We start from the raw sequence: 20,061 nt of genomic DNA on the forward strand, positions 1-20,061 counted from the left end.
TTAAAGTCGCGTAAGACTGGAATTGAGTACTTCAAGGACTTGACCTTCGAAATTTACTGTATTTCCGGGGAAAAAAGACCAAAAAATCCCTGGACGTCGCTAGCGATGTCTTCTGGAGAACATCGTCCACTCCTGCGAAGGGAATCTACATCAGAAAGACAAAATTCCCAAACTGAGGTACAGAATAAATCAATAAATCAACAATGGCTCGATTATTTTTCTTTATCATCAATTCACGTGATAATCTTCAGCTAACATGTTAAAACTTGTGTACATTGTATTGTTTACAGTAGAACCCCTATTAAGCGGCCACACTAAGGGGAAATGGCAACTGGCCGCTTAATAGAGGTTGCCCGCTTAATAGGGGTTTGTCAGAAATTAGCATAAGGTCTTTTAAGAAGGTTTCATTATTTCAATACAAAATAAGGTGAAAAGGAATAACGAAATCACAGGAAGACGACAATAAACCTGTGTTTGAATGATTTTATCGGCCGTCACGATCTGATTCGGAGCTTGTTGGAAATTTATTTAAATATCGTATATTACATTCTTATTGGCCGCTAAATAGAGGTAAAAACAATAGAAGAACGCTCATCGGGACGGAAGAAAGGTGGCCGTGGCCGCTTAATAGGGGTGGCCGCTTAAAAGGGGTTTTATTTACAGTATTAATTATACTGACAATATTTTCGGGACTTTAGTAACTGGCGGCTTAATAGGGGGTGGCCGCTTAATGGGTGGCCGCTTAATAGGGGTTCGACTGTATATTATATTGAAGCATCTTTTTGTGTGAATGTTAAACTTTAGGTAACACCTGTGTTTTCAACCAAATGGGGCCTGATTCTGTCCTGTCTTGGTTGTGTGGTTGGAACAGGAAATATTTGGAGATTTCCCCGGATTGTTGCAAATAACAGCGGAGATATAGGTAAAAAGTTAATTTACTGTAGTTTGTTGGCTTATATGTTTATGTTTTCGTCTATTAAGAGGGACCTGAAGGGGTAAAATGAGAACTGGGATTTAGGCAAATTTTCACTGGGAAAATGGGATTTGGGTCACTGGGACTGGGATTTGGAAAATCAGGAAAACAATAGGCTGGGAAAAAAATTATGGGATCTGGCCAAAATTTGGGCTGGGAAAGTGGGATCTATAAACCCAGCCCCACCCCACCCCCCTCCTCCTGCCCTTTCCAGACCATCAATCCTACAAGCTTGCTAATACAGTTAGTTAGAAGTCTACATGAAAGGTAACATATTTTTTGTTTGGCTGTGGGGGTGGGGTAAGGAGGAATGTCATTACCAAAGTGTTAAAGGAGTGCATTTGTCGTGCAAAAGGTTTGGGTTCAAGTCCTCATTGCATTGTGTCAGAAAATACTGACAGGAATAAATCTTTCCCTGTTACCCAGACAGACAATAACAATGGTTTGTTTAGGGTAGGGAGGGGAAGTCATAAAATGTCTATAGTAGTTTTTGAAGGGATTTATAATCATTCACAAGTTAATTTAATGGACTGTTATACCGTAAAATTCTGGTTATAAGCCCAGAGCTTATACAACTTTGTAAGGGGTTTTGGGTGGGCTTATAAATGAGCCACGGCAGTGTTGATCGAAATACATTTTATAAAAAGCCTCTACTGTCATCCAGCAGAGGAGGGCTTATAACCGGAAAGTGTTTTTTTTGTTTCCAGGTTGATGGGCCTATTACCAGGGGGGAGGGCTTATAACCGGAATTTTACGGTATCTTTTTATTTTATTTTTGTACAAATACAGTAGTACAACATAAAATTTTATCATCATGTTGTTATTTTGTCCAGGTGGTCTGCAGTTTTTATTGGTGTGGATTTTATTCCTTGGGTTATGGTCAATACCAGTGATTCTCATTGAATATTCTGTTGGTCGTTTTACAAGGAAGGCTCCAGTGAAATCATTCCGACTACTGCTAGGCCCCTGGTCATTATGGTGCGGTGGCTGGATGGTAACGGTTGTTATTTTAATCACGTAAGTGTTTTTAAGTTCAAAATTTTCACAGATGACATCCAAAGACAATAAATAGATTATCAGACAACTCCCTTAACTATGTGGGAGTCTGTAAAAGGTAAGGTAAAGTCTGAGTGTGTCCGAGCCAAGTGGCCCATAAAGCCGGAGCTTATCCTGGTTTCCAGTACATTAAGTGATTATAAGTAAATTGCTACTCCCCCCTGAAAGGGATGCTAGTCCATCACAGGGCTACCTCCCAGCAGTAAATTTGCTGGTACCCATTTATACATCTGGGTGGAGAGAGGCACTGTGAGAGGTAAAAGTGTTTTGCCTAAAGAACAGTACAACACAGCGCCCAGGCCAGGGCTCAAAACCCGTGCCATTTGACTCGGAGTTGAGCACGCTAGCCATTAGGCTACCATACCTGGCAGACTGTGCTGTGCCCAAATGGTTAGAGCAGTCCGGGTTCTTCCCCTGGCCAGCCAGTTATTGTGTTGTGTTCTTGAACAACACACTTTATGTTCTCTGTTCCTCTTTCGTTCAAATTAAATGGGTTCCAGCAAATTAAAAAATGCTTCAGGGATTACCCCTGCAATGGATTGCAGACTATATGTAGCATGCATTCCGGGTGAGAGGGAAGAGGAAATACTATGGCTGCTGTGGGCTTAAATGTGGACTATGCCCACATTGTTTTTCAGTATATGCTCACTTCTTTCCCTTGTCAAGTCTAAGACATCTGAAATTTGACCCACTTACAGAAAAATTGAATTAACTGACCACTGTGAGTCTTACAAAAGTGCATTAAGGCAGTGATTGAGGCATGGAAGGCAGCGAGGCATGCAAGGCATGCATAGAGAGAGAATTCCCCACTCCAAATAGAAAGGCCAACTGTAAGCTACCTAAGCTAACTGTAGGCAAACCGGAATGCTATTAAGGCTAACCTAAGTGCTATTTAGGCTAACCAGAATAGATGGTAGACCTAATGCTGCCTGGCACTTGACAACCAACCACTGTCAGTGATTAAGTAAACAAGTCAAATTTATACTTTCGTGGCTGGTCTGACACGCATGTTTCGTCTCCGCCAAGAGACTCGTCAAAGACCTTTCGGTGAAAGCTAACTCGTCGAACATTACGTTCGAAGTCCCTCTAGCGTCGAAATGATGGTGCAATCTGGCCTTACATCGCCTTAGCATTCCCAATTGCGTAATGTGTAAATTGTTAATGAATACTAAGTCAAATTTATATCAAACTAAATTCCTTTAAATTGTTTAATGCTTTTAGGTCGTACTACTCTGTGGTGGTCGGCTGGTGTTTGTATTATCTCTTTCACTCCATCTTCTATCATCTGCCTGAATCAGCAGCAGCAAGCTCAACAATTTGGAATGATTTACAGGTGACTTCTTGTTTTCATTTCTTACCAGCTGAGTGCAAACGAATACAGAGTGCAACTGATGATATAACAAGTGGAGGGCGGGGGATGGGAGGGGGGGGGGGGGTAGCCTGAGAGAAAAATGGCAGGAGGCCAGAGAAGAGAGGGATGAAAACGGGATTTTTTAAGGTAGCGGGAACCAAGAGAAGATAAGTAAAATTTTTGCAACATTTTGTTATATTTCGCTAAAGACGTGGGACAATGAGATGGGAATCACTACAGTAATGGGATGGGATACGGGAGTAAGAGGTACATTAGGCGGGAGGTTCAGACATCCTTGTCCCCCTCCACTAACAACTTCAAGCTAGCGTAATGAAGGTTTCTTTAGAAACAAGCCACTTTATTTGAATTTTAGACTATTCCCATGGCAACTCTCACAAGTCAGAGTCTAATGATCCTTAAAATATACAGCTTTGAACAAACATATTTATTAACTTTTTTTTGCACAGTTCTTATAATTATATTCCTTTGGAAATAATTTGCCAATGCTACAAAACAATGTGCAATCCCTTAAATTTTATGTATTTTTTGCTTTTATCTAATTCTCTGTGTACATGTTGTGGTTCAATTTTCCCCTTAGTATAATTTGGTATTTTCCTTTGTTCTAGTGTATGGAAAATAATGGTAATAATGATAGAAAATAAAGTGCAGTACTTGAGCTTCAATCAGCGCCATTAAGACTTGGGACACCCATTTCAGCAAGTATAACGTGACATTTCGTCACGATTTCTCAGAAATGGAGAACCCCCTCCCCCGAAACCAATGTTGCAAAACAGACAGCAACGGTAGGCATTGGTTTTTCAAGGTACACAACATTGTAATGGGGCGGGGGAGTAATTATTGATTTTTTTCCTCTTCCGAAGTGCCAAAAATGACGAGTGTCCCAAGAAAAGTGGCGTGGATTGTTGTTACCAAGGGTAAAACTCAGAATTACAACATACATATTTTTTTTTTCTAGTAAATAAATAAATTCTTTTTGTTTTTTTCTGATCAGAATCACAAGTGGTTACCCATTGTCCTCCTCTTTTTGAGTCTGTTGCTTGCTGGTTTCGCAGTGACAAGAGCAGTGTCGTCCATTGAACGAGCAAACAGCATCATCATGCCGCTGCTGCTGCTTGTATTGTTGGTGTCATTCTATTGGTCCCTGACCTTGGAATACGCATCACATGGTATTACATATCTTTTCACACCTGACTGGGGTAAGTTACTATATGTATATTGCTAATAAATTATGGATGGGCTGACTGTGCAGAGGAACTCCTTGGATTGGCTGACTGCGCAGAGAATCTCCTTGGGATAGGCTGACTGAGCAGGGCAATGTTTGGATGGGCCTGCTGTGCCAACAATCCTCTTTCAATTGGATGGGCAGACTATAAAGAAATTCTTTTGGTGGCTTGACTGTGCAGAATACCTCTTGGGACGGACTGACTGTCTAGGAAAATTTTGGGGATTGGCTGACTTTGTAAAGAAACCCTTGTTGCGCTGTCTTTGCGATGTAACTCTTATTTCACTGACTAAGGGTATGCAGATAATCTCTTTTGGATGAGCTGACTGTGCATAGAAAGTCATGGGTGGGCTGGCTGTACGACAAACTCTTGGGGGTTGGGATATGCTGACTTTGAGGAGAAACTCTGCTAAGGGTGGGCTGACTGTGTAGAGAAACTCTTGTGGTCGGCTGATTTTTGCAAAGGGTGGAAAGACTGGGCAAGGAAACTCTTTGGAGAGGCCATCTGTACAGAGAAACCTGTGTGTTAGGTTGGTTGGGTATTTTATTTCTCAGTATACATGTAGTTGTTATTGTCTCTCCATTATGGAAAAACAAGCAGTGATGAAATCACCTTCCCCTTCAAATAGGTCAGCTAGCTACAGAAATTTGTGCAACTAATTTATTAATTAGTGATGGACATAATAAATGGTGATGTCCATAATGCTAAGGGTAACAGGCTAACTTTTCAGACAGGTAATTTAGACATACAGTATTTGCCAGTTAAGTTTCTGCCTCCCCCGCAGAGGCCCCGGGGGGAGGGAACGGGGGGGAGGAAGGCGAAAACCCGAAACCCTCCCCTCCCAGGTGCCCCGCGCGCCGCACCCCAGGCTCCACGCGCTACCACCCCCCCGTCCTCCCCACACCCAGCCCGAAACACGAAAGAGACCTCTGCGGAGGAGAGAGAGGTTTCTGTAAATACTTCCAGACATTCAGGATAATTTTGTCTCATTGTCAGAACGATGTTGTTGTTTTTTATTCTTTAGCTGAACTTAAAAACCTTCGACTATGGGTGGATGCTGCTTCTCAAAATGCTTGGGACACAGGTTAGACTAGCCTGTAAATACTGCCGCCTCTGTTTGCCCCAATTAGATCATATTCGTATTCTCTGTATTGGACTGGAACTAGCTTGCGGTAGAGTCTAATGCGGGGAATCTTTTCAAATGCAAATGACATGAAGCTCTTTTTAATGATATTCCCCCACACTAGCCTCCATTGCAAGCTAGTTTCAGTCCAATACCGAGAATACGAATATGGTCTAATAGATTGGACTGTATTAGCAGGCTAGAGTAAGAGTTGCGAAGGATTGCATTCCATTCCATACAAAGTCTGAAAGCTAGACTAAGTGTAACTTCTCCTCAGCTATTTATAAGAAGAACGAATTTGCCATCGATGTTACTGGACTTAGTTCTATCCAGTTTGGGAAATGAAACAATTTTATTATTTGAGCTAAATTATTCACTTCTTTCTGGATATTTGAATACAATTTTCTATTTGAGCAAAATAAAAACACCAGGTCTCCATCACGATGTCGACAACTCAAAGGAGGCCTCGAGTCAATCTTCCATGCTGCCGTTCTTTTAGAAAACGAGTGTACTGCAAAACTGTTAGTTTGTCCCATAGTTTCAAGTTCTCTTAACGTTTTTGAGGAGATAGAAGAAAGAAACCTTCGGGATCAAAGTTATGACCATAAGGACGCATGCGCGGATCCAGACCGGTTTCCACCGTTTTACGGAAATTGGTCAATTTTTTTTATTTTAAATATATAATTATTTTAGTGTTTAAGAACTAGTTTCAAGTTTAAATTTCCAGAAAAAAAACATTTGTTATTATCCTGTCCGAAAATACCCAGAAATGGCACTAGAGAGTCAAAATCTAATTTTTTTTTCGGGGGAGCGTAATCCCAGAGCTGGAGACTAACCCTTTTCGGCGCTTCTGTTATCGGAAAACGGTCATCTTTTTTCCTGGATCCGCGCCTCGGACGCACATGCATTCACACCTTCAACTTTTTTGTATTTATCAGTTTTACTTGCTTATTTGAGAATCTTTCTCCGCATTATTTTACAGGTGCCGGAGCAGGGCTGTTTTTGACGTATGCAACGTACATGTCAAGACGGAATAGTGTGGTCAAATTAGGGATCCTTCTTCCAGTTTGCAATAATTTAATCAGGTGAAGCACGACTCATTTCCTTTGTTTTAAGGCCATGACAAACGATGACACATTATTGCGGCCATAAATGTTTCCCGTTTGCCTGCGCGCACAACATTTGTTGCGACACAAAATTTGTGTCCGGGACATAAAAAATGTTTCTGACTTTTTTCAGAACCATTTTGTATGCGCAACAAATGTTTCCCCGTTTGCGCAGCATGGATACCTCAGTGGGGGGTACTCCGCCTTGTAAATGACGGGGATGATCGAAGAATATTTTTGGGTTTTAAATTTTCGATTCCGGGATTTTTTTTGGTTGGGAAATTTGGCAAGTATTTTTTTTTTTGGTGAATTGATTTAAATAGGGGATTTTTTGGGGTATTAAAAACGAACTTAAGTGCCTTGGCGCTTACTTGGCGTATTTATGGTATGATGAATAAACAAACACGAGCGTTCAATTTTTTATGGTTTTCTTTGTGTTATATTATTGCCCCTCCTGGCAATTTATGGGTAATTTGACAAGGGATTTTTTTGAGGGGTTATTTTTGTCCAGGGATTTTTTGGGGTAATGTCGGAAGACTTAGGGTTTTTTTGGGTCGTGAATTTTGCCTCCATTCGATCATCCCCGTCATTTACAAGCCGGAGTACCCCCCTGGGATGGATACAAAACATTTGTTTTATGTCCCGCTCGTTTGCTCACCCAAGAAACATCACGAGAAACAATGTGTACACAACTCAAATGAGTCCTCGTTTGCCAGCACTTTTACAGATACCGGTACTTCAGTTAACGTTGTCGGATGAAAGCGTTTTATCACATTACGGGACAAGACTTTGTGTGCTCTGGATATTCATTATGTATAACACATCGGTGAAAAGGAAAATATGCAACCCGTTCGCATTTTTGCACGTGAAGTAGTTGTTTTAAATTTACGAGATTTGTTCCTTTAGATTCTCTATCACTGTTAGGGCCTAGGGCCCGTTTTTTATTAAGAAAAGTTGTCCCTGGTGGAAAGTTCCTCTCCTGGCCCGGGCCATTTTTACTAAACGTTTATGAGAATGAAGGTGACCCTGCCAACCAATTCAAAAATAGGTCCCAAGGGTGACAGAGTCTAATCTATGATAGTAGATTCCGCGGCGATGAGGGGAGAATGAGAGGGAAAGAGGAGCGGAGGGGAGGATCCGTCAGAACAAATTGGAAAGAGGTGACAGATGGGGGCCTCGCACGATGATGACGAAAGAGAGCACGCACGGCCCCGCCAGTCGTTTCCCGGCGGCTGACTCCGTGTGGCGTTATATAGAGGAATGTTGAAAATCACGGATTCTCTCGGGTTTTCTTGTTCCTACCTCTTTGTCGCTTACTGTTTTTGCCGTGCGCGTCCGCCCCCGGGAAAGATCTATCGCGTATCCTATATCAATGAATAGAAGAAAAATTGTGGAACTGTTGGGCCGGGTGCGGCGCACGCGCCGCCAGGCGGCCCGCACGGGCGTCCGCAGCTACTGTCTACAGGAACGTTATCGATCCCGAACCATTCTTGGGATTGCTAACAGCTTTTTTCATATAACAAAGAGTCTAATGCGCATGCGCAAAGCGCACGCAAGCATTAGACTCAAAAATTGACCCTCCCGGTTTAACGCATACACTGTATGACTTGTCCCTGGTTGGCGAGTCACGAATAGCCAAAGTGTTTACATGAGAAAAAGTTGGCTTGGCTCCTAGGGTGTCTCTTCTTTTAAGGCGAGTAACCCTCTACCAAGTGTCACGCTGCCCTCCGATCCAACTTTGCAATTTCTCACACGACTATTTATAAAGAAATGTATGAAAATCTTTATGCCCTTACACGGCATTCAGTTTGAAATATGCTTCTAAAATCTAGTGTACCTAAAAAAACTAACTCAAAAGCGTTGATTAAGAATTGTTTGTTAGACATAATGTTATGTACGACCACCGGTTGTCATGCCGTCTGAACTCTGTTTAAAGATCGTGTATGTTTTTGTTATTGCCTTTTCTTACAGCTTGCTAAGCGCTATAACGCTCTACTCGACAGTCTTCTCTACAAAGATGAAAGAAGGCGCCAATAAATCTGAAATCGCAAAGTTGTTAAGGGAAGATGGATATGCCAATACTGGACTGACGTTTCTATGGTAAGTTTAATGGGGCAAATTTTACGGATTTCCCCAAATTTTTAAAACAGCCAAAATTTATATTTGTGTCGCATGAAATAATAGTCCATTTTTATTTAAAATTGCTATATTATAGCACTGAAACTGTTAACTAGTATTATTGGCTGCGGATGGCGCGGATGGAAACGGATTGCAATTTGAAAACGTTAGGCAAACGTTTTCAAGTTGTTTCCGCTCGTCTTCAAAAAAAAAATCGATATTTGTAGCCTTAGCTTGATTTCTTATCCACAGATTAAAATTATATCTTCTTTTAGATGTTCACAGATATTGTTTTTTATGGGTTTAGTTGAATTCCACTAATTTTAGAACAGTTTAGACCAAAAATCTGCGAAATCTCCGTGACATAGTCCCTTTAAGCTCAGAGCAAACAAAGATACGAGTCCACGAGATTTAAGATTCAAACTATTTTCTTGTTCTACCGCGAGCGCTTATGCGCTCTCGTTTGATTCAAACCTGCTTATAAGTTGTTGTTTTTTTTTTCACTCATTTGTCCCGCATCTTGCGTGCGTTCACCTCTCACCTCTCACCTCGCAAATCTCGTGGACTCAAGTTCTCATTTATTCTAGTTTTTTTGTAGGAGGATAGTTATAAAAATGCGTTCTGGATTAGGACTGACTCTTCATATATCTTACGCAGTATTTTATAATCGATTAAATCGATAATAAATAAGCTGAGCCCACGATGTTTTTAACAAGGACATTGCTTAGCGAAATGACTAATTTTGATGGCGTGTAGCTGACGTCAAAAATTCGGTGTGCTCTTTGTGTTTTTCCGATTGGACAAACGGATTCTGTTACCCTTGTTAACGAAGATTTCTCGGAACTGGACTAGTACCAAGCGCGGGAAAACGTGCTTGATCTATTAGTCACGCTTTATTTGGTTCTGCATCTGATTGGCCGAGAAAAAAGCGGGTTGTTCTGATTGGCTAGAAGATGTTGCTCGAGTTGTCACACAGTCGGTTGCTTTCGAGGGCGGCCCCTTTGAAAGCCTTTTTTATAGACTAGTTCAGAATTCTAATAAGAGAACATTTCGATATACAATTTTTTATAAAAATTAGCGAAATTAGGCCACGACGTTTCGAAGTCATCTTGACTCTATTGTCAAGTAGATGAAAATAACGGTCGAGTTTCAAGTTTAAATACTAATAAAGGTGGCAGAGTATGTTAGAATATTTAAAAAAGTGTTTCGCGGTCATTAGCGTTCAAAGTCTCAGTGCGCGCTGCATTTAATTAAATATTACTTTCGCACGTATTGAGTCCGACTGCGTGTTTAGTGTTGGTCTTCTTTCACGAATTAACAGCGTTTCGTTAACTTAACAATCCAGTTTTCCTTGGGATTTCTTTAACACGGAAAACATCTTAAAATCGACCGTTATTTTTATTTACTTGATAATGGAGTCAAGATGACTTCGAAACGTCGTGGCCTAATTTCGCTAATTTTTATAGTAAATAGTTCAAAATTGTTGAATATAATTATACCTTGACTTCATTTTCATTTATCAGGATGCCCGTCCTCTACAAGGAGTTGGGAATCCCTGGACGTGTTCTGTCGTCGCTGTTCTTCCTGTGCTTGTCGCTAGGTGGTATAAGTTCGCTTGTAGCCATGATAGAATTACCGGTACATACTCTGGAAGAAATGCGAGGTACGTCGACTCTCTGCTATTATTTCTTTTCTTTTTTTTTTTTTTCACAATGAAAACTACTATATTGTTTAAAGGGGCTAGGTCACGGTATTTTAGGTAATTCAATTTATTTTCGTTAATTAAGAGCTCTAAACTTCAAATTGGCAAAGCAAAAGTCTTTTATTGGCAAAATCACGACCACATAAACAAACAAGGATGATTTTCGAGCATTGTAAATGACACTTTCATACAAATTGAGATAAACTTGAAAAAGTCGAGCCCACGTTTTTCAAGTTTACCCAAACGCAATCCGGTTCAATCTTCTCGAATTTTGCCCATCCATGCTCCTTTTTGGCCTTTCTGTGTTCTTTTGAGTTATTCTACAGGTTTAATCCGTTATATATATTGTGATATTTCAGCGATCTCTGCATGTTATTGTTTTTACACCCTTGAATTTTCCTGTTCTTACGAGATTCAAATTCCCCCGTACATGGCCCTCTTCCTAATCTTTGTTCTATTTTTACGTTGTTTATAGTTCCTCGAAAGTATGGTCTCCCTGTGGTGTTTCTTGTGTTGTTCTGTCTTGGTCTACCATCAGCGCTGAAGTTAGACATCCTAGTTAATCAGGTCAGGTGCTAGACAATTTTTTTCCCCTTTTTCTCTTGTAATCGTCATTTTGTCTTCCTTTAATCACTGCCCAAGTTTTAATATAGTTTAACTGTCAGTTTATTTCGTTCACACGAAGTCAGATTTAGATTTATTATTTTTTCACACTATTTGCAAAAATCATACACTTTTACTCACTATTTACAGGAAATGCATTCATTAAAAGAAGGAAAATATAACAACAATAAGAGCCAAAATAAAATGTGCTTAGTGACCAAATAAGCATATGCTATCGTGTTGGTCACTGGCACGTATAAAAAACAGACAAGACATATCTATTACTAGAAATAATAGAAAAAAAGTACAATTTAAATATCAAACGTACACAAAATAAACGTGTTGAAGGATGAATAAATCGTAAATAAGTTCTTTGCAGAATACAAACAAATTATGCAGAAGAGTAGGATTGGGTGTAGTCTTCATTGCTTATCAAAGGAAGTGTAAGGCAGTTTTTTTAAAAAAAAAAAATAGAGAGGTTGAGCATGACGTTTATTTTTCCCGCAAACGGCAAAAATTCAACTTCTGCTGTCTGCCATTCGTACGCGGAAATGAGTAGTTTTGTGTTTGTCGCGAATGTGGGATTTTTCCGCTATTTTTATAAGGGATTAATTTTAGAATTGCGATAAAAAGGTAACAAATTTCCGCGTACGAAAGGCAGAGCAGAGTCGACGTTTGCTGTTTGCCGGAAAAATATAACGTCATGCTTAACCTCCCTATTTTGTTGGAATAGTTTTCATGAAACAAAAAAGAAAGTAGAGGTCCCATAGTTATTTTTTCTCTTGGCCTATGAAAATTCAAGTTCAGTAGTAGCAAATCTGGTATTGTATGTATGAACTTCAGAGGCCTGTATGAACTTTTTTTGGCCTGTATGAACTTCAGAGGCCCTAGTAAGGGTTGTATGGAATATTGTTGTGATGATAATCTGAAGTAGTCAAATTATAGCTCATTTGTGAAAACGTACAAGTTTCTAGTCACAGTCGTACTTTTTGTGAATTTATCCAGAGGATCTTCCCTCGTCGTCTACCTTCTTTACAGCGATAATAATTGTAGCGATAAGAGTTGCAGATTTGCAATTTCCTTCCTTTTCTTTGGCCGGCTTCAAAACCTTTATCAGAACTTAATCGCTCGCATGTTAGACTACCCAATTTTCATTTTTAAGAGCACGTGGCAGTAAAGCTTAGGAAGCAATTGATTTTTTGTTTTGTTTATCGCAGGACTTTGTGTGGGCGTTCGGTCAAGTCCTTGCAGGTGTGGTCACAATCTCTTTACCAATCCGTTATGGAGCGTCAAGATTCCGTGAGGAGTTAGTGAATCAGGTTTGTTGTTAGACGTTGTCCTGCATACATTTACATTTTAAAGGAAAAAAGAAATTGTGGGAAACTTGTCAGCACGTTGGGAAGGTTTCGCGTCTGACACACAGAGTAAAATCTAATTGGTTAGACAAAGTTGACGGAGAAAACCTTTGAAGTATTGACGAGCTGACGTGACAACTTTCGGAATGGTCGTAACATTTCCGAATAATCAAAAACTGTTCGGGTTTTCTTCGGAAACTCTTCGGATATACTTTGATAACTCTTCGGTTATACTTCGATAACTCTTCAGGTATACTTCGGGAACTCTTCGCATATATTTTGATAACTCTTCTGTTTTACTCGGAAACTCTTCAAGTAATGTTGGAAAATTCTTTGGATCTTTGGATATACTAAGAAAACTCTGTGGGCCGGTATACTTAAATAAATAGGCGCTTGAATTTCTTTTGCAGTTTTCTGAAGTAAATCGTGTTTAAACAAAAAGATCATTATGGAAAATCACTGCCATCTGTTGGTTTTACAACTTATTGATGTAGTACTTATACTTTTTATCATTTTAACTTTCCTGTGTGCTTTAGTTTGGATTAGATGACTGGAAGCTTCCAAGGATTTGGGATTACATAATAAAGTAAGTTTACTACAGTGGAACCCAGATATAACGATCTTCGTATAACAATGAATATTTTTGTCCCGGCAATATTAAAATTTTGGGACGGAACCCCGATACAACGATTCCTCTATATATCTATATATTTTTTTTCCCCCCTTTATTTTTTTTCGGGGTCCCCTATTTCCCTATCTTGAATTTGCTTTTATTAACTTTAGTTCTTTTTAAACTTAAATATGTTCCAGCAATTGTCTAAAATAAGTTTTTTCACCACCAAACCGATGAGTCAGTGTTGAAGAAACTTTGTTTTCTTATGGTGACGCAGTGAACCCTAACTCTGCTATTTGCGACGTAGACAAGTTAACAATAAAAGGCACAATGCGCAGTGTATTTGGGCGGAGAAAGGCCTCTGAATAACGTGTAACTAAGTTGTCAACTTCGTAGAATAATGTAAAATTATTTTCTGGCTTTCTTTTTAGCTTTATGGATCCTGTGATAGCAGTTGCGTTACTAGTATCATTTGTAATTGACACTGTTCACGATGAAACAAACGAATGGTATGAATTTGGAAGAGAATCACTCATGACATGTCTTGTTGAGGTAAGTGGCGTAGAGAAACGAAACGCAAAGCATGATTGGAGGACATTTTGCGATTTAGCATTTGGGGGTTTATAACTTGGTAGGAACTGGTAAAGTCTGCGTCGAGCCTACGATAACAAAGGCAATTGCGAAGCGCCGAAGTTTGGGGATCAAATTTCGAAGTCTAGAAGCCCGGAAATGTAACTTTTCGGTGATATCAGAAATAGAAACACTTTTTTCTTATTGACTTCTTTCAGGAACTGAACATGAAAAGAATTAATTATTTCACATTTTGAAAAATTTAACCTTAAGTTTCCATCCTTGTTCCTTTCTGGCTTATTATGACTCTTAGTCTTGGTTTGGCTTTCCGTCTTCCTTTGAACGAACGAACGAGCACACGCACGGACGCACGCACACGAACAAACGAACGAAAGGACGGAAGAACGAACGAACGATCGAACGCGCGCACGAACGAACGCGCGCAAGCACGCACGAAAGAACGAACGAACGAACGTTGAACAAACGAACGAACTAACTAAGAGCGCACGCAGGCACGCACGCACCCAGAACGCACACAGGCACGCACGAACGAGCTTTATTAATGTGTCTATAAGTGTCTAGCAGAGAGAGAACCCTCTGTTATTTTTTTTTTTTCATGGCTAAAAAATTGTTCATTTAATATAAAGTGACAGAGCTCATCTTGTCTTCATTTGTGTTTTGTAGTGGCTTGCTTTGCTGCTGTTGCTGCTACTGGCGAATGCCTTGTGGATGTCTCGTCGTCGATCTCGAAGAAGAATTCACAGAATTTCCAGCATTCGTGACGCACAGCGAGAAGTTTACACAAACGACCAAAGATAGTGATTTTAATAATTTGTGAATTGGTATTTCCAGAAAGTTTACTTATAGTATAGTATTGTATTAAAGTTGGATTTTTAATTTATTTGAGTTTAACGCGATTTTTATTTTGTTCAGATTAAATTAAGTTGAAAACAGGATAATTGTATGATTGAGATGTATTGGTCATAGTGAGCCTGTGATATTTTAATTTTCTTAAATAAGTTCAGGTAACGGGGGAGCAGGGATGGTGCAGTGGTGAGAGCGCTCGCCTCCCACCAATGTGGCCAGGGTTCGAATCCCGGACCCGGCGTCATATGTGGGGTCGTTTTTTGTTGGTTCTTGTCCTTGCTTCCCGGGTTTTTCTTAAATAAGTTCAGGCAACGGGGGAGCAGGGATGGCGCAGTGGTGAGAGCGCTCGCCTCCCACCAATGTGACCAGGGTTCGATCCCGGACTCGGCGTCATATGTTGGTTGACCTTGTTGTTGGTTCTCGTCCTTGCTCCGAAGGTTTTTCTCCGGGTTCTCCCGTTTTCCTCCCTCCACAAAAATCCGAATTCCATGAGTTCGATATTTACTTCGATGCATGTACACTTTCCAACGAGCTCCACAGAGTATCTCCCTGTTTCGTTGGTACTTGAATACTTAAAAATATTTAAAAAAAAACGTTTTCACTTGTTACATAGGCCATGTCTAAAGTCTAAATGAGTCTACGGAACTGTGGCTCATCTGCGTGTTCCGTAGAATTTATGTCACTCGGTGGAGTACAAATAACACGTGAGGCAGTGTTCACAATTCGTCGCGATACCCATATATGGTCGGAGCTCGTGTATCGGTCATGATACATAACAGAATCCTGCGATGTACGGAGTTTGTCAGGATTCATTCGAAGACTTGTAAAGCGCTGCATACCTTATTTTAGGACATTAAAGATGCATGTTATTAACGCGAATTCGCGTTAATTTTATGCCCCTTAATTTACTTCATTGTTAAATTAAATCAGACAAATTTTCGCATCGTTGTTACACACATGTCAGCGATCACAGACTTTGTTTTAACTGTTGCCGTTGTTCTGGCTTGGAAAGCAAAGAATCTTAATCAAAATGGCCTTGTACTCTCGTCTGAATTGCTTGTTCGTGCCTCCATATATAAAGGGGTTTATGGTGCTACTCAGGAAGACCAAAAACGCGTATGTAAGGTACGCTTGACGCGGCAAAGTGTGTCCCCCGCGCGCGGCGTCGATGGTATCCATGATACAGATAGGAAACCAACAACATGTAAAGCCGAACATTACTGCTGCTAATGTCTTGGTCACTTTTGCTTCTTCTACGTTCGCTCTTAGTTGCAGGAAGTTATTTTCATGGGAGAAAACTTGGTTTGATCGAGACACCGTGTAAAACACTTTGGTGTAACAGATTGTGATAATTGTTAAGGGGACTGCGAAATAAACGCACCCAAGAAAGACAGTGTAAGCAACGTTGCTTTCAAATGAGTACAAACACATTGCTTTACCCGGCTGAAATTCAAATCCGCCGTTTTTGAAGAAAAATAAAGGCAAAGATCCAAGGAAAGCCGCGCACCAAACAATAGCAATGTACATCAAACTTCTTTGCTTTTTAAACACCACGCTGTACTTTTCTGGTTTCACAACGCAGAAATATCGACTAACTGCAATTATTGCCATAGTCTGAAGAGAAACCAGGCTAAACGTGAATACACCAAAACCGTGAAATCGACAAAAGCTCTTACCAAACAACCACTGACCGTGGAACAGGGTCGCAACTGAAAAAGGCATACAGAAAGTAGATATAAAAATATCGCTTACACCAAGTGCTACTACAAACATGTTGGGAAGCGTACGAAGCCTCTGGTTTTTGTAAACGGCGTAACAAGTGAGAAGATTGCCAAGGAGGGCCACAGCATTGACAAAAGCAAACAAGACTGTTTCAGTCCAAACTTGAGCCTCAGTTCTTGAAGTTAGTTCCAGAAGAAGTGTTCCCTTCATGACTTTTAACGGGATGTGATAGCTTTATAGCTATATATTATATCAAATATTCGCGCTGATATAGTTTAATCGCAATCAGAATAAAACACCGTTAAAAAAGCAACTCAGTTAAACGTGAGCGGAGACGGTTAGCAACACCTGCTCTATCCCCTTTGCCTACCTTTTTCTTTTGTTTACACTATTTTCCATGGAAAACGATTTTAAAATTGATCTTCACAAAATATGTCAGTTTGTTGACGTGCATTTTAGACAATAGAATATTTCAAAGCTCACAATAAGGTTAAAAGAAATAAAAGCGGTACAAAACGTATTAGCGTAGATTTATGATTTGTATGGCGTAACAAAACTATTGTCTCGATTTCCAGAGAAAATGATTCCATTATTATATTTGTCGATCAAAGGATAAAAGATCTCAATTCAATATGCAATATGCTTTAATCGTAATAATATTCACGCAAAAAGTATATTTAACAATTATTCCATGAGCGCGCGTTGGATGGAAGATAGCCAACGACTTGGGCAGAACTATTTCATATCCAACAAGCGCGAGTGAAATAATTTTTTTATTAAAAACGCCTAAAGAATTGCAATATTTAAGCTCCCCGGCTGTTCCCGTTGGCGCGTGTATATACCATATTTGTGGTCCATGGTATGTGAACTCCTATACTATTGTCTGTTAACCAATCAAAACTCAGAAATTGCAATATACCATTGCCAGTTTTTAATAAACATCAGTATAAACCAAGATAAAACACACTGATTTAAAGAAGATAAAAAGCGTTCCCTGTTCAGCGAAAAGTGTAAGAGTGATAATCATTTGGCAGAGCCTTAGTTCTCGACGTTTGTTCAAGAAAAAGTGATTCTTTCATGACTTCTAACGGGAGATCGTAGCTATATGATATATCAAATATCCGAGTTGATATAGTTTAGTGGTATTAATAAAAGACCATGAAACTCAATAAAATGACGCCAGCGAAGACGGTTGAACAGCTGCTTTGTCGCGGCTTTGCCTATCTTTTCCTTTTGTTTACACTTCTCTTTTCCAGGGAAAACGTTTTTTAAATTGATCTACGCGTACATGTCAGTTTGTTGACATGCAGTTTTTAAATTTACCAGTTAGAAGATATTTATCGGGTGGACATTAGAATATTATATTGCTCACAGTACGTATAAAACAAATTAAGCGTTGCAAAACGTATTAGCGTACGTAGATTGTATAACAGCGTTCAAAATGAGGAGGTTACAAAACAGGGTCAAAGCATTGATAACTGCGAGCCAAACAGTTTCAGTCCAAACTAGAGCCCTATAGCCATCTCCAGAGTAAATTATTCGTTTATGACTTTTGCTAATCAACGACATGGAAAGATCTCAATTTTCAATATTCAATCAGTTGCTTAAATCAAGCAATAATATCCACGGAAATTAAAATTGATAAGTGATCAGTAAACTAGAAAAAACACGGATTTAAAAAAGATAAGAATCGTTCCCTGGTTACTGAAAAGTTTAATACCGATAATTTGGCAGCCACTCCGCTTAACAAATGATGGAAAAACAACGCCGGAGAAAAAATACACAGACGACATATGTTTATTAAGTTAGCTCCAGAAAAGGTGATATTAAAAATAACAATATAAACAGTTACACTTTTTTATGGAGTTAAAAGAAAAAAGTAATTAAAAAAAAGTTGTTGAAACAAGCTAAAGTTTCGACAAGATAAAGTTTCCATGCAATATGCTGATATTCTATACTCAGTTTTTGTATATGTTAGCTAAAGTAACTTTTCAAAAGCACGTGCATGTTTAAGTTGATTTTTAAATGGACGAGCAACCAGGATAGGACAAGGTAAAATTTAAAAGCGTTCTCTGGTTAAAAATGTTAATGATATAATAGGCTTTCACGTCTGTAGTCTGGTAGTCGAAAGCTTGTTTTATCTTTAACGTTTTTAACTAGAGATCGCTTTTAATTTTTTACCTAATATTTAAATTTCATTCAATAGTCGTTCTAACAAGAGTCACTGGCAGTGCCTGAGCCTTTATAGAGGGTGGAAAAAGGATTTTTGTGATCCGTACCGTGTGAAAGCCCTTTTATTTTTCCGTGAAACGTGTTTGGTTACTTAGTCGTGTACCGTGACTCGCCTTTTGTTTTTCTTTTTTTTTTCTTTTTTTACGAGAATTGCAATAATGGCTATTGTCTTTCACTGAGACGTCGCTGTAAATCGTGATTTTATTTTCTTTCTTTCAAATATCATCCGGCAAGTGTTTGAAAACAAGACTACGTGTGGTAAATTGCGCATGACAAGTACATGACTGTAACGTGATTGATCGTCATTCTGGGGCTCAGGTTTATTTTGGTTTCGTGAAATGGCTATTTTAGTGTGGATGAAACGTGAAATGGCTATTTTAGTGTGGGTGAAACGTGGAATGGCCTTTCTATTTGACGTAAAACGTGATTCAGACACCCCTTCCTTTACCACCCTCGTTATGAACAGTTATTGAGATTTTTTTACATATGTTTTTTTTTTCTCGAGTTTGTTCTCCGATGAAGCGGAAGTCGCACCAACACTCAGCACAGGGGGTCATGCAACCTAGGCCCTTATCGATTGTGCTAGCATAGTTTTTGGCATAATTTAGAAAAACGAGCATAATTTTTGCACTGCCAGCAAAATCATGACAAATTTTGCATTTACCGGAAAAACTCGGAAAAAAATCCCGAGTTCCAGATAGGATTTGAACCCACGACCCTCCGTGATTTAGTCGGATGCTCTACCACAAAGCTACTGGAGACTCTATGGCATAGAAGTAGCATAATTTTCAACAACGAACATAATAGAAAATATAAACTTCTTAACAATTTCTTTTTTTAGTAACATGCTTTAACAATCAATAACATAACGTTTCCTTAATGTCATTCCAACGAAATGGAACTGACAATAGTGATTTTCGTTCAAACTTTGCCTATTGGTTTGTCTATTGGGACCTATATTTTTGAAATAAAAAAGAGGGGTCCCGGTATTCGTTTAGGAGCAGGCAGACTTTGAATATACCCCATAATTCCTTACAATATCGATCAGCTTTCGGAAACGTTATTATTTGAACTGTTCACTTCCCGTTTCGTGAGAGCAGAAAAAATAACGAGAAAGCAAAACGCAAAATGTAACTATAGATGTACCACATCGACTTTAAGGGAAAATTTAATACATGTTCCCAGTTAAGCTTGTAGTGATCTCGAGGTCACAATTATATTATCACGAGTACTGGTTAAGTTCACATTTCCGTTGATTATTAATTTTTCTACAATAGAAATTGGTTTATATCCATCGTTTTAGAAAGAAGGTGATTACTAGACTCAGAAAAGAGAAAAAATGATAGGTCCCGGTACTCGTTTACGAGAAAGCAACGATTTATCTCTCTTCCGAACCAAGCCGTATAGAGAAAGCCACCATTTTCTT

General features: G+C 39.3%; 2 protein-coding genes across 2 annotated transcripts; one reads left to right on the plus strand and one right to left on the minus strand.

Annotated features, from left to right (window-relative positions):
- The first annotated feature begins 46 nt into the window (after positions 1 to 46).
- LOC144664693 (putative sodium-dependent transporter YocR) lies at positions 47 to 14,715 on the plus strand. The gene is made up of 14 exons (XM_078525891.1): positions 47 to 177; positions 805 to 922; positions 1,807 to 1,990; positions 3,251 to 3,362; positions 4,393 to 4,597; positions 5,649 to 5,708; positions 6,730 to 6,832; positions 8,825 to 8,953; positions 10,495 to 10,634; positions 11,149 to 11,240; positions 12,494 to 12,595; positions 13,168 to 13,217; positions 13,676 to 13,796; positions 14,499 to 14,715. The coding sequence occupies exons 1-14, from the start codon at positions 106 to 108 to the stop codon at positions 14,631 to 14,633; spliced, it is 1,623 nt and encodes a 540-aa protein (XP_078382017.1). The 5' UTR covers positions 47 to 105; the 3' UTR covers positions 14,634 to 14,715.
- An 860-nt stretch (positions 14,716 to 15,575) lies between these two features.
- LOC144664776 (melatonin receptor type 1A-A-like) lies at positions 15,576 to 16,680 on the minus strand. The gene has a single exon (XM_078525984.1). The coding sequence runs from the start codon at positions 16,611 to 16,613 to the stop codon at positions 15,663 to 15,665; it is 951 nt and encodes a 316-aa protein (XP_078382110.1). The 5' UTR covers positions 16,614 to 16,680; the 3' UTR covers positions 15,576 to 15,662.
- Between the last annotated feature and the right edge of the window lie 3,381 nt (positions 16,681 to 20,061).

The sequence above is a fragment of the Oculina patagonica genome, chromosome 9 (genome assembly GCF_052425735.1).
Source record: "Oculina patagonica isolate OP01 chromosome 9, crgOcupat, whole genome shotgun sequence".
NCBI lineage: Eukaryota > Metazoa > Cnidaria > Anthozoa > Scleractinia > Oculinidae > Oculina > Oculina patagonica.